At 44.3% G+C, this 14,413-nt stretch overlaps 3 protein-coding genes across 3 annotated transcripts in view; 1 reads left to right on the plus strand and 2 right to left on the minus strand.

The window, feature by feature from the left end:
* Positions 1-757: 757 nt before the first annotated feature.
* Positions 758-4,953, minus strand: amdhd1 (amidohydrolase domain containing 1). The gene is given in 9 exon segments (XM_070434793.1): positions 758-900; positions 1,168-1,328; positions 1,495-1,713; positions 2,534-2,759; positions 3,121-3,297; positions 3,299-3,396; positions 3,676-3,740; positions 4,412-4,518; positions 4,759-4,953. Coding segments are annotated over 9 exon segments (1,293 nt in total). The 5' UTR covers positions 4,890-4,953; the 3' UTR covers positions 758-791.
* A 194-nt stretch (positions 4,954-5,147) lies between these two features.
* On the minus strand, positions 5,148-6,965 carry LOC112067850 (small nuclear ribonucleoprotein F). Its single transcript, XM_024134573.2, has 4 exons — positions 6,855-6,965; positions 6,427-6,552; positions 5,938-6,002; positions 5,148-5,432 (listed from the first exon to the last, which is right to left on the minus strand). The coding sequence occupies exons 1-4, from the start codon at positions 6,855-6,857 to the stop codon at positions 5,366-5,368; spliced, it is 261 nt and encodes an 86-aa protein (XP_023990341.1). The 5' UTR covers positions 6,858-6,965; the 3' UTR covers positions 5,148-5,365.
* A 4,272-nt stretch (positions 6,966-11,237) lies between these two features.
* Positions 11,238-14,413, plus strand: part of LOC111951516 (netrin-4) — a 43,191-nt gene continuing 40,015 nt past the window's right edge. Inside the window, exons 1-2 of the mRNA XM_070434730.1 lie at positions 11,238-11,713; positions 12,438-12,979. Of these exons, the coding sequence (XP_070290831.1) occupies positions 11,656-11,713; positions 12,438-12,979 (600 nt within the window). The 5' untranslated portion in view covers positions 11,238-11,655. The remainder of the gene's footprint in view (positions 11,714-12,437; positions 12,980-14,413) is intronic.

The raw sequence follows: 14,413 nt of genomic DNA on the forward strand, positions 1-14,413 counted from the left end.
TTTGACATAAATATGTCTGTAAACAAAACATTTACAAGAGTTTAGCTCAACGTTTAATTTGGCGAACTCCCTTGTCTACCAAGGGAGTCCAATGGTTAAACTATGATGATTCCCATCCAGCTCCCAGTCCTCAAAAACTACAAAGGTTACAAAAGCAGTCTCTCTGCTTTCTCTGACCCTCAGACACACTACTGGATCATACTGAGCACAGTCCCCTTGCAACACTACTGGTATGCGTGATCAGGTGAGCTGGCAGATAGTACCATGTTCTACAGGCTGAGCTTCCTCCCTAATGATGCACTAACCTCGCCTGTGTTAGCTTTACTAACTCTCCTACAACCTCAGCAATGAGACAGGAAGGGGAGGGGTGTAGAGCTGAAGGGCGAAAGATTAACAGAGCAAGAATGAGAGGAACCAAGGGTCAGAAGGTCTCCAACCTAAAACAGGGCAAAAAAATGACAGCGCAAGAATGGAGACTTTTGTTTATAGTAAGAAAAACATTTAATCATGTTCTTTATAACAAACACTTACTGGATATGAACCCTACCCAACTCTACAGTCATTTGGAGATTGTTTCGCCAATGGTTCAAAGCCCATACTCAAATGTTACCACATAACCCACTGACCAAGACATAGAATATCTGGTTGATATTAACTGTCTATTTACAAATCCTTGTCTGAGAGCTGTGTCAATTTATAAAGCCACAGAGCCCTGTCCACAAGGCACGGAGCTAAGGGCCGTTTGAGACTATGTCTGAGGGAAGAACAATTATCCAAAACCAATTTTGGAGTTAGAAGTCCATGGTTTTGTCGTTGTTGTAGACGACTTTGCCCCTGATGACAACGTAGTGGATCAGTTCCTGGTGTCCTCCTAACTGGTAGATGAGATGCTCCCAACCGCTGGACAACACCATCAACACAACACTGTCAGTCTACACTAAAGTGTCAGCCACACACAGACAATCAACACAACTTTAGGTAGTCTCACTCACACTAACCAATCGGTTCCATTCACACAGCTACTGCATTTTAGACAACGCCATACACAGTCCTCACCACAATTACAAGATAACCTTTCAGCAGCTACTGGAACATACACTGTGGTGTCTGACCATTAAATGAAGCCAGCTCTTACAATATAGTAGCATTTATTGACAGCAACTTTACCGTGGTGCGTTGACGACCAGCAGGTCGCCGTGTTTGTTGACCTCCAGGGAGCCGTGCGTGTGAGAGCGGCCCAGGGCGTAGGCTGCGTTGATGGTGGGGGTGGCCAGAGCCTCGGGCATGGACATCCTCATGTTGACACACGCCAGGTGCATCACCACCGGCTGGGATAGACAGAGAGGGATAAAGAGATGATGTCAGAGGGATCGCTATATAGAGGAATAGGCTTTTTACCTTCTTCTCCCACTAACTCATTGAACTTACCCCCACAGCCCCCTCCCTCTTTCCCCCCTAACTTTCCTCCTCCACCTCCCGTCCTCTGGTACCCACCATAGAGCAACAGTAGGCATTAGGGTTGAAGTCACTGCCCAGGGCAACAATGRCCCCAGCCTCCAGCATGTCTCAGGCCCGCGGCTATAGTAACCGCAGGATGTAAGTGGTGGCTGGGAGCAGGATGGTGGCGGTCTTAGCTGTCGCCATGGCAGCAATGCCATCATCTGTCACATCCCCCAGGTGACTGATAGCCAAGGCACCAAGCTCTGCCCCCAGCTAGCACCACCAGAGAAAAAAAACACACACAATACAGGAATGGTTAAGTGAGATGGACATGTTGGATTCCGAGAATATGAAGGAAAAAGGAAACCGCACACTGCTCTTGATAGTATCACCGATATTTAATAAGCTTACGTATCGGCCACACGGCCTTCGTCAGATCAAGTGGAGTGTGTGGTTTCCTTTTTCCTTCATCTTGTTCAACTGTTACCATGCACCTGCAAATAAGATTGCTCAGATGTGTGAGTGCCTTTTGAATTGGGTTCCGAGAATATGAAATATACTTATTCATGTCACTGATGGGAGTGCTGAGGTTTAGAGGGTCTACACCAGAAGTTAAGGGTTATAGGAGGAAGGTATATAGTGTGTGCAACTAAGCTTGGAATGTGTTGAGTGCAGGGAAGTGATTACATGTGGCAGGCATTGATAAGGGGAGAGAGCCATGGATTAGTGGTGGAGGGGGGTTGAGGTCAGGTCAGGTCACCTTAAGGGAGAAATAAAAGTTTATGGCCCATATCACTAGTGTCCTGCCTAGCAGTAAAGAAAGATGTTTGTACAGATAGGTAGGAGACTCAGCCTATGAGGAACGGTTAAATATCAGTGCTTGTGTGATTTTTGTTGTTGTCTGAATGCCGCTGTATTGATCCTCTGGGTGGAATAAACTTGGTTAAGCTTTCATAAATGTCGGTTGTGTTTTTTACTCKGAGAATTAGAACTTAACAGACAGTACCATAGACACTTAAATAATGCGTACAGGTACTAAACCAGTTGTTGTTACCACAGTGACAGTAGAGAGGCGCAGGTTGATGATGCGTACCTGTGCAGAGTTCATGGGGTGCAGCTCGTCTCCGTGGAAGTTGATGCTGAGGCCCATGTCCAGGCCGGCCTGCAGGATGGAGCGCGTGGAGGACATGTCAAACACACCCTGCTCACAGGACACATCTATGTTGTCCACCCTCAGGGCCCCCGCTGACATACGCTCACGCAGCTGCGGCAACTGGACCTTAAGGATGTCTGTTGTCGCCTCGGCAACAGTCTTACCCCTGGGAAAGAATCAGAAGGGGTGGGTATTTAATAACACCTAGTGAGGAYGAAAGTCAGTAGGGTTAGCTGTATGGGTGTGGGTGAATGTAATATATAACCTCAACAGGTTATGACGGGGTGGAATTGAGGTGTCTGTTCAGGATGGAGTGTTCAACATCGTGTAGTGCAGTGGTTCCCAACCTTTTTCTGTTACTATACCATCAACTGAATTTTGCTCTGCCCAGAGTACCTCTGAAGTACCCCCTCATGTGCATTTTACCAGCAAGTCTAGGGTGTCATGAGTCTTCTCAAGTACCCCCTGTGGATAAGCCAAGTACCCCTGGTTGGGAACCACTGGTGTAGAGAGTGTGTGTTCAGTACTTAGGGACGGCGTGTGCTCCACAGTAGGTAGACGATATATTGATTGGCAGGGTACGTCTGGCCGTCTCGATGACCTCCAGCATCTTCAGCTCTGTCTGCAGCTCCAGGCCGTAGCCACTCTTACACTCCACCAGGGTAGTGCCTGCCCGCTGCATCCGACCCAGCCTGCCTGTCAGAGGCCAGCAGGGTGGAGGGAAGAGCAGCCCGGGTGTGCTCCACTGTGAAGTGGATCCCACCTCCAGCATGGTGCACATCCATGTAGGTGGCACCAGCCAACTGTAGGCACACACAACATTACCTAGGCTGCGTTTTGACAGGCAGCCCAATTCTGATATTATTTCACTAATTGGTCTTTTGAAAAATCAGATCAGCGCTGAAAAAGATCTTGTGTGAAATGATCTGATGCGATTGGTAAAAAGACCAATTTGTGGAAAAAAGATCAGAATTGGGCTGCTTGTGTAAACGCCATATAAATCTTTACTTTTACTCTGAAAGGTGAGTCATATTACAAGCTGTTGAGGCAGAGGGGACAGGACCCATGGAAGTCATATTTACCTTCATGGCAAATTCATGCACTCTGTCTCCAGCCCATACAGGGTGGGTGTGTGCATCAACCAATCCTGAAACGCAATAATCAAAGAGCACAACTGCATTTCGGTAAAACCTAATTCTCTACATGATAGAACACTAAACCAATGATTCAAATATTTGTATCAATAGAACAGGGGTGCATTCGGCAGGACCTAACGTTTTGGAACACTCAAATAAAAATATGCTACGTAGACCAAACATGGCTCTCTGACACACAGGAGGCTGCAGAAGGGTGGAATGGCTCATAATAATGGCCAGAACAGAGCAAATGGAATGACATCACACACCTGGAAACCATGTGCATGATGTATTTGATACCATTCCACTGATTCCGCTCCAGCCATTACCACGAGCCAGTCCTCCCCAATTAATGTGCCACCAACCTCCTGTGCTCTGACTTGTAGAATACGTATAACTTTGGCCCTATTCATGGCAATTCTATCTGCACCTTTCGACAACGTTTGGCAAATAAACGTGGCCAAGGTTGAATGTTTACATGGCCCTTGCTATCCAGTATCCTTGGGACATACCTACCCCATTGAAGTTGCCATTTAAAATGGTATGGGTTAAATTTAGGATTAGGAAAGGGTTATGGTTAGGATTAAGGATCCCAGATATCGCAAACCATGTTTACACCTGTGTGCACACCTAGATCTACCGTCCCCTATTGTCCAGAGTGGTGTATTGCACTGATACTTGCCTGGAATGACACACATGCCAGTTGCATCGATGACTTTATCAAACAAGACCCCTGCATATTGGAAATCAATGGTGCTCGCTGGTCCAATATCCTTTATCAGACCGTCGCTGCACGAACAATACACAGCTCTTTTAATCGATAGTTTGCGGTGGAATAACATCTGGTTTAGCCCAAATTAAATGTTGCACGTTAGGGCAATCTGTAGTCTGCGACGTTTGACAGCTGCTGTCAACTCGTTCTAACCAAATTGTAACAAACAATAACTAGTAGCCAAACCACTGAACATTAAACAATGTTGCAATCTGCAGCCCTATATCGGACATTAATGATACAATGTTTCGACTTACCTCCCGATAACCAAACTACTGTTCTCAATCACACACAGCTTTTGCATCCCATCCTTCGTCAGGAACTTCTCACCGTTGTTGCAAATTAAAACCACCTGTTTCGCGTTCTTTACCAAAAGTTTGTTGGACATTTTGAAATAGTCGAAATTAAGCTTAAAAATGTGAATTACTTTTGTAAAGTCACCTCTATGTCACTTTCTAGTGGTTTGGGGAAAAGTTAATGTGGACAACAGGTGTTCAAAGTGCAAGTCTGGGAGGGGTTTTGGAAATTAGGAATACTGTACATTGATTGACAAGCTCTGTTCAATGTGTAGTGTTTGTTAATAAGGTTGAGACGCCACATCAATCACCTCCCTCACAAACCTGTAATAATACCACCAGTCAGCAGGTTTAGGAATGGGTACAATAAACATCATTTAATTTTTTTCTACAGTGATAATACATATTGATCATAAACAGTAAAAAAAAAAAACTGTTTTCTTGAAAGTTTCACACATATAAAACTAACTTGCTTCCCAAGAGTCAATTTTCCACATAGTGAAAATGAAAAAACTAAGATTTAAACAACACTCATCCAGATCGTCAGTTGTAAGTCTTATCCTCGCCATCATTCTTTCATTTCTCCGTCCTCCTCTTCTTCCTCCACTCCTCTAATATATAAAACATTATTGCACCTGTGGGTAGAGAATACGCACTTTAGATCGAAGAGAATTACACTGAACAGCCACTATCAAACATCTGCATCAGTCACACCAGAAGTATGCTGGATACAGAAGATGTAATACATGTCTACTGGTATTCATTAAAGGGTTGACTTGCAGTTCAACCAATGAATCAGAATATAGAGTTGCATTCTATTGCAGAAAATATCTGATTTCAACAAATACTTCCTTCCCTCCCTCATCGCTTTCTTGAACTGGGTATTATTTACTACAAATCAAACAAGACGAAATGGGACTTTGAGGGACTTACCTGAACTTGTTCAATATGAAACTTGTTTTTGTTGCAAAACACTTTCCGTTGAAACAGTCTACTCTAATGAATACACCCCAGGTTACTGCTCTAAGAGAGGTAGGTATTTCATGAACGCAGTCATAGCCAATCTTGATCACCTCAGGAGTGAAGGACAAGAGGCAGAAGGCAACATTGTAGAGAATCCAGAAGAGGGCTCTTATTTACCTAACAAGTACTTCTCCAAGGTGACCAGCCAACGCTCCATCCACATACTCTTCTGTGTTCGCCAACTGTCGAAACCAATGACAAAAACATGACAAATTTACATTAGCATTAATCTGCACCAGCCACACACATACTGTTCAGGTTAGTGCAAAATACAAGTCTTGCACATGCAGCATACATGGACAAAAAATGAATAACTTGTGGGGGACTTTTATTTTGACATGAGATAAGCGGAGAGAAAGTGGGTCTACAACAGACCCACGTTTGGAAAGTCTGTTTAATAATACAATCCTTTAGATATTGTCTCAAATTCCGTAATAATGATCAATCGTTCTGCCCACCAGCACTGTAAACTGAAATGGAATTGTTTTTAACTTTAGGCTTCCCACGGACTGTTTTTGTGCAACCAAATTCAATTGAAAGCAACGCTAGCGTATGTAAATACACCCACGTTGCTAAAAGCACCCGCGTCCAGGTGTGCTCCCTCACCTGCATGTTCATGTAGCTGTCCACAGACACTAGGTAGCCCTTGTACTCCATCCCCCACTTCAGCTTCACCATCACCGGCTTGCCTGTCAGGCCGTTCAGGAAGGGTTTAGGGTTCAGAGGTAAACTCTACAGACACACAGCAACAGGAAGAAGGTGGGATTAATTGTTATGGGTAATAATTTAATGGAACAAAATAGAACGTTCAGACCCATGTGTAGGGAGGAACAGACGTMTATCATCATGCAATGAAACGCATATTAGATTTCAATCTGCAACATGACTTTATTTGCTGCTCTTCACTGTAACTACAATGAATGAATGGGATAACATTAGCTTGCTGGAAAAAGGCACCCAACTCAACTGCTAATCCGTTTCTCTTTTCAACAGATCCTGGCAATTTTATAATAACCAACCATATCAACACTCACCATTGCTGTGCGAAAGGTGGTGCTTTTATATCTTAGTACTTTACTATCTTTTCGACACAAAAACGTCCAGACTTGTACGCATTGCCGCCGAAACCAGGAAGCTGGAGCCTTTCAACTTTGACCCAAAACAAAGGTTAATCGATTGAGAAAAAGAGCTTGAATTATTTATGTCCGCCACCTAGTGTACCGAGGGGCAAAAATTAAGAGACATGATTTAAATGTTCATGTTCATTGCTCATTGCGGCAGATATTTTAAACGAAAATGTTATAGATAAATAAAGGACAGTAAACTGTTATATTTATCCATGTCCATCTTCAAATGGTTGCATTTTATTCAAAAGACTGCCCATGTGTAGTTAACTGAACACCTATGGGGCAATGGCGCTCTCTGGCGGTTATAGTGGTTATCGTGTTGAGTATTGCACCACGGTCCACTCCCCCAAAATCTTTGGGCCATGATGTGACTTATTTGCTATCAATGGATGTAATCTACCTAGATAAAGCTTTACTAATTTCTATGTAACGCAGCAAATAAACAAATTGATGTTTTCAAGCCAAAACCCAGTCTTCGGGCCATGCCCCGGGAGGAGTGACCATCAATGGAAACCACTGGTGTCCAAGGTCATTGTGATTGAATTAAAACATTTGACACCAGATTTTAAATCTGTATTTCATTTCAAATAAAATGTTTCTTTATTTTCAATAAATGAATACATTTTGTCTGGAATTGCATGAAGAATTTATGGCATAGAGGTAAACTGTCATATCTGGGTCTATCTGGCAGCTCTCTATATGCACTGCCGGTCTGGAGAATGCTCTCATTCATTTTTCTGTCTTGAAGCATTCGACTGTTACTAAACCATTTGGCAAGTTTGAACTTGAGATCATGAATAATACTTCCAACAGCAAGGGATGGTTTCAGTGGAAATTCCTCTGAAATTACACTAAACCCTCTTTGTTGCTGAAATGCTGATGCCCTTACATCAATGTTAATATGTTTGTGTGAGCATGTTCAGATATGTGTGTGTGTGTGTGTGTGTGTGTGTGTGTGTGTGTGTGTGTGTGTGTGTGTGTGTGTGTGTGTGTGTGTGTGTGTGTGTTTGTGTGTGTTTGTGTGTGTCTGGTTGTATGGACAAACATACACCTAGGTATGTACCATGTGAAAACTCTTATACTGTTAAAGGATAGTTCAACTATCACTAATCATGAGCTGCTGCATGCATGACCTAGGATAACACTGACATGTCCCATTGTCTATTGTGTAATAGATATGCAGGGAGGAAGACTCATGGGGAAGCTCTCAGCAAAACAGAGAATGAGAGATATTAGACAGTATGCAGGTCTGCTCTGGTGTGCTCCATGGAGAGTAGCCATGCTGGGCTCATTGAGGTGAAGCGGGAAGCAGCAGAGAAGAGAGGGGTTGAGGGCCTATCAAAGAATTCGARCAGGAGATCACTGAGCTAAAGGAGGAAAGGGAGGGGGTATTGAGGGTCAGAGCCCCACATCATTCCTGAATACCACTGCAGCTCCATGACTTTACTGTACTACTGTATAGTGCTCATCACCAGCACTGACCACACGAGGGCAGCATGTACACAGAAACTGTTTGTTATTGATTTAGTTCAAATTTCACAATATTTGGAAGCGTGTAGCCTACTGYAGAGGGAGAATATGCTACAATCAAACCCCATATCCTCAGCAGTGCTGTCACCAACTACACTTTCATATAGGCCTAACAACAAGATGAGAAGTTATATTWTTATTGAGATTGGGCCTATAATATTAGGCCTACATAAGATTTATTGCTGTCATTATTAAAGGTATATTTTGGCAATGCCCTTTATCGACTTCCCCTGAGTCAGATGAACTCGTGGATACCATTTCTATGTATCTGCGTGCAGTTTGAAGGAAGTTGATAACTAGCGCTAGCGGAGCTTGCTAACTAGCATTAGCGCAATGACTGGAAGTCTATGGGTATCTGCATGCTAGCAGATACCTATAGACTTCCAGTCATTGCGCTAACGCAAGTTAGCAATGGCTCGCGAAACTACCTCTTACGTTCTTCATAATGGACACAGAGACCTAAAAATGGTATCCACGAGTTCGTCTGACTCTGGGGAACTATTTGCCAAAATTCCAAAGTATCCCTTTAAGAGTCCTCTGGAAACGGAAGCAGGACTTTGGTAGGCTATTAAAAATGTATCTAGGAATTTAAAGGCCAACCCCTGGTATAMTCTTCTCTGCATAGGGCAGGGTAGTTCATTAATATATTGGTACTGCGTAATACGGATCAGTTAATAAATCTCAATTGGCTTGCATTCCACTCCAATTAGCTGGGATTTTGTCGGGATCGGCCATCAGTAGCCTATTGTCAACATAGCCCATGCAGAAGTGTATTTAGCCAAGTGACCAAACTCTTTTGTTGTTGAATTTTACCCCCTTTTCTCCCCAATTTCAATCTTGTCTCAWMGCTGCAACTCCCCAACAGGCTTGGGAGGCAAAGGTCCAGTCATGCGTCCTCCGAAACATGACCCGCCAAACCTCGCTTCTTAACACACACCCGCTTAACCAGGAAGCCAGTCGCACCAATGTGTCGGAGGAAACACAGTTCAACTGATGACCAAAGTCAGCCTGCAGGCCCCCAGCCCGCCACAAGGAGTTGCTAGAGCACGATGAGCCAAGTAAAGCCAGCCCGGCCAAACCCTCCTCTAACCCGGACGACGCTGGGCCAATTGTGCGCCGCCCTATGGGACTCCCGATCACGACCGGTTGTGATACAGCCTGGGATCGAACCCAGATCTGTAGTGACGCCTCTAGCACTGCGATGCAGTGCCTTAGACMATTGTGTCACTCAGRAGGCCCTCAAACTCCACAATTTTAAAGTAAGTGCCCAGTGAAAATCTCAATTTTAAAAGTTCATATTAATCGCTTTGACTCGTCCTACACTCGTATTTGTGGCCAAAGCATAAATTGGAGAAAAAAACACTTCAAAACCCCAACCTCAAATTTGTATTTTAAACAGATGTTTCAAAAATGCTTGCTATTTCCTCATATAACATGATGTCATCTCCCTGAGGAGGATGAGCTGGCCAATCCTCGTTCTTGAGGAGGATGAGTTGGCCAATCAATGGTCTACTTGCGTGAATATTTATAATGCCCACACCATTCTGTTTTTTCGGTATGCCCACACCATTCCAACACAGAAACGCTGCTTTTTAGCATAATGAATAAAACATCTTGGAAGGAAAACTATTTCACTCATATTGTAAGTTATTATAGGTCATATTTCATTGAAATCTGGAAACACTGGGCAGTTACTTTAGTTTAAAGTGAGTCACTAGCTAGGTTTCCACCCAATTGGTAACATATTTTCTTGTGAATATTCAAAAATATGCATAAATAAAATATGCGCATTTGATGTGTTTTCATCAAATTGACTTGTGCTGATGACATAGTGCACATACAAATAACTGTTGCGTTTAAATTCACGTGTACAGATTAACATTTTTAAAGTTAAATGGGTTTCCATTGTATTTTCAATTCAACTGATGTCACAAAACGTGTTATATAGCGAATGTGCCCACTCTGGTATTGGCACGTGCGCTCTAGCCATCAGCTCGCAGATACAGTTGTGGGTACAGTCTATGATGAGATTATTATGGACAAAAGAGGGGGATTATTTTAATTTGTAAAACGGCAGCCAAGCATGGATTCATCAAATCACCAGAATAAGATCCTCGATATTTATTGGAAAGTAGCATCAAGCTCACCACCTTGCACTTTCACCACCCTGTGAAGTTCATCGTCACTTATTTCATCTGTAGTTTAATAAACTGTATGTTTTCCCGAGTCGTAGTAGGATGACCACATAAACATGTCATCCCGTGACTCCAAGTTTACTTCGATATGATGGTTATATCAATATTTGGGCAAAAACGYGTTTCCACCTTTATTTCTTGACCTACACAAAAATATCCAACCTTATATTTACCGACAAAATTAGCTGTTTCCATCAGGTCTGTTGTCATTTTTTTATCGGGCATATAGGCCTACTTTATTCGCATAAAAAGGTTGGTTGGAAACGTGGTTAGAGTCTCCTTTCTAAAAGGGGGCAATTATTACCCCCAATTTGAATCCTGTTCAGCTCACTAGCCTCAATAATTCTGGACCCTGGGCTTTGTTATTCTGTGTTCCTTTGTTTTGTTTAAACGAAGTGTCAATAAACTTTACCGCATTTATTTTTTTATCCGGATGAGTGTCTGTGGATTGGAGAGGTTTGGATGACCACGGCGTGCCAGCTCTGACCTGACACTAACTGGCTCCTGACTACCAGGAATGTTCCTTTAAAGAGAAAAATGCAAAGAGACGGGGCGGAGCCGCAAGCCCGCTGTCACTCTCTCAGTATTCCATAGTAGATTCACAGTATATCTTCAGGCTATTAGCAAGCAAATTAACTGTAAGGTAGAAGGTCCCGAAGAATACGAGAGAACGCAAATCAGTCCTCGGCTTTTGCAGAAGTAAATGCGGAATAATGGAATACTTTTCCCTGGGTGTCTGAACCGGCTGTGTTGTCAAACTGGGGTCTTTGTTCTTCTTTGATCATATATGATTGTTATTGAAAGGGAAAGTAAAGCCTACACTGGCTTTGAACCTTGGCTTTACATTCGGAGGATGAAATCTTGCATCTATTTGCCACTTGAATAACACCAACGAGGTGTCGCGTTGCCTATTCACAAGGCTGCTCTCGAGTTCTCTCATAGGCTAACCTCTTCTTGGGAACACTTACTCTTGGGTCGGAACTATGATGTGGACTTTGTTTGCTGTTTTTACCTGCACTGGACTATCTGGTATTCTTGCAGGTTTGTATTTTTTCTTTAAAAAATCCCTGCTTCTAGTCGAATTCGATTCATAGGCAGTGTATTCATTGTGTGCAACAATGTAGCGTTCCCGCTGTCTCGGAACAATACGCGTGACAAGTGCAGCAACGGTGACAAAAGTATTTCCTCACGCTCCGCTCTRTTGACCGCCTCGGGTCAACATTCTATTTGTGTGGAGGTGAAACTCGTTTCTCATGATATCATTGAGATTTTCTCTATAATGTAGAATGTTTTCAAACGAAACACAAATATACCGATATGTTTTTATAACTATGTAATAACCTCAAAAGACCCATAACAATGAAGGCTACTGTGAGCTACCATCCATTGTTGACTGCCAAACATTTTTGGGGAATACCTGCCCACATTATGAACAGAATTGTTGTGTTATATAAAAACATGAAACCCCCGTTGTGAACAGAACAGCCCCTGTGTGCATGTTGGCAGTGGAGAGGGCTCTTAAAGATGGCAGTGTACCCCAGAAGGTGTTCTTACATCCCACACCCAATGCATCTGGAACGTGCCTGGAGTGCACATCCTCCCATAGCTGCCCAAAACTTGATCTGTGTCAAAGTCCACACTGAAGCATTCAAGTCAAGATTTTAAATTCAAGTTTAGATTACGTACACACAGACACACACACACACACACCCTCACCCTCCTCCTCGTCTGTCTCCTATAACCTGTCCTATCTCTCTTCCTATAGATGTGGGTCGTGTAGGGGGGGTAGCCGCTCGCTGTGAGAGCCAGGCATGTAACCCCCGAATGGGCAATCTGGTGCTAGGTCGCAGGGTCCTGACCCAGACCGTGTGTGGCTACAAGGGCACCGAGCCCTACTGCTCCTACTCTGACCCCTCCTCCTCCACAGCGCCCTGCCCCCCGGCCAGGTGTGGGAAGTGCAACGCGGCCCTCCCCCTGCAGGCTCACCTGGCTGCAGCCATGGCCGACTCCTCCTTCCGCCACCCCAACACCTGGTGGCAGTCGTCCGGGGAAGTGGAGTCTGAGACTCTGCAGCTGGATCTGGAGGCAGAATTCATCTTCACCCACCTGATCATGGTGTTCCGCTCGCCCCGCCCTACTGCCATGACCCTGGAGCGCTCGCAGGACTTCGGGCAGACCTGGAAGATATTGCAGTACTACGCCAGGAACTGTAGTGCCACCTTTGGACTGGAGGAGGGAAAGGCAGTGCTGGACGGGGCCCCCTGCACCTCCAAATACTCTGGAGCTTACCCCTGTACCAGGGGAGAGGTGAGGAGGGTGTGTGTGTGTGTGTGTGTGTGTGTGTCTGACAGATATCATGTGGGGAGAATGTGTTTGTTTAAGGGGAGTTACTTGGTCATTGAGGGAAGTGGTGTGATGCTGGGAGGGAGTTGTTATTGGAGGAGAGGATGTATCCTGATATAGATATATTGGTGAGGGGTGTTGTTTTGAGTCGTGCCATGCCTTTGCGTCTCATTGGATTGTATGGCTTGGCCTTGGGGTTGATGGGAGGAGACTATTGTTCCTGGTTGTTGGATATAAAAAGGGTTTCTCCAACCAGAAAAAAAAAAAAAAAAAAAGGCACGGCACATTGGTGTCCGGCAATTTTAAGGGAACACAAAAATAGGGAGAAGGGGCCCATCAGCGGGAGAGGAGGACGACAAAAGAGCGGGCGAGTGATGCACCCACATAACTCAGCCATGGAGAAAAGGCTGATGCGATAGCCCCGCGCACCGCAGAACATGTCACAAAATACACACCAGCTCCACAACACCCACACACACACCACACACACACACCCCACACACCACACACACAACACACACACACAACACACATACATCCCATGACAATCCAAATGCAACCAAACATCCATAGAATTCAACTACACCACACACTTACCAATCAACATTCCAACTCCTGCAAAATTCCCACAAGAGCTTTGGATGTTCCAGCTCATTCAGTGGGCCGACTTCATGCAACCACCACCAATGAATGCAAACTCGTACACACATACAACAAACAACAATAAGTTCAATTAAGTTTTTTCATACGAAAGTGATAGTATTGATGGGTATGTCTCTCTCAATGCCATAGAAACAGAGAGAGCGTCCACAGAAACCTTAGTCGGGAGCATGTGCTTTTCTTACGCTCATAATATTTTTCTTCTGTTACAGTCTGAAAAAAGTGTAGTCTGCTTTAAGCCTAATTCATCAAAGCGCTGTGGGACTGTTTCTGGTAAACAGGAACAGATGGGCATTGTAGAGGTGGAGAGAGCAGAGAGAGAGAGAGAGAGAGAGGAGAGAGAGACGAGAGAGAGGGGATGAGAGAGGAGGCGTTCGCCTGCTAGGACCAACTTCCATCAGGGCAAACGGCACTTCTCCCGACAGAGGCAGAAGAGGAGAGACGGTGTGTGTGGGGCTCCTGGCTTGGACGGCTCCCTACCTAGCAAGGTCAAGTCTCTATAAACACCTAACACAACTCTTCCAGCACTGACCTATAAATACACAAGGACCTGAGCCTCAACAGAGAGACTAACTCAGACCTCTTCGTTGTACTGAAAACCTGCCAGGCTTTTCCCCCATTCAGATGAAATGTTCCAGCTTCTCAGACAGAGATGACATGCCTGTTTAATGTTATCAGATAAAGGAGGGGAGCCTAGAATACCTGCTCCTCACTATATCGTCCAACTAAACACTCCCT

The sequence above is a fragment of the Salvelinus sp. IW2-2015 genome, linkage group LG24 (genome assembly GCF_002910315.2).
Source record: "Salvelinus sp. IW2-2015 linkage group LG24, ASM291031v2, whole genome shotgun sequence".
Classification (NCBI taxonomy): domain Eukaryota; kingdom Metazoa; phylum Chordata; class Actinopteri; order Salmoniformes; family Salmonidae; genus Salvelinus; species Salvelinus sp. IW2-2015.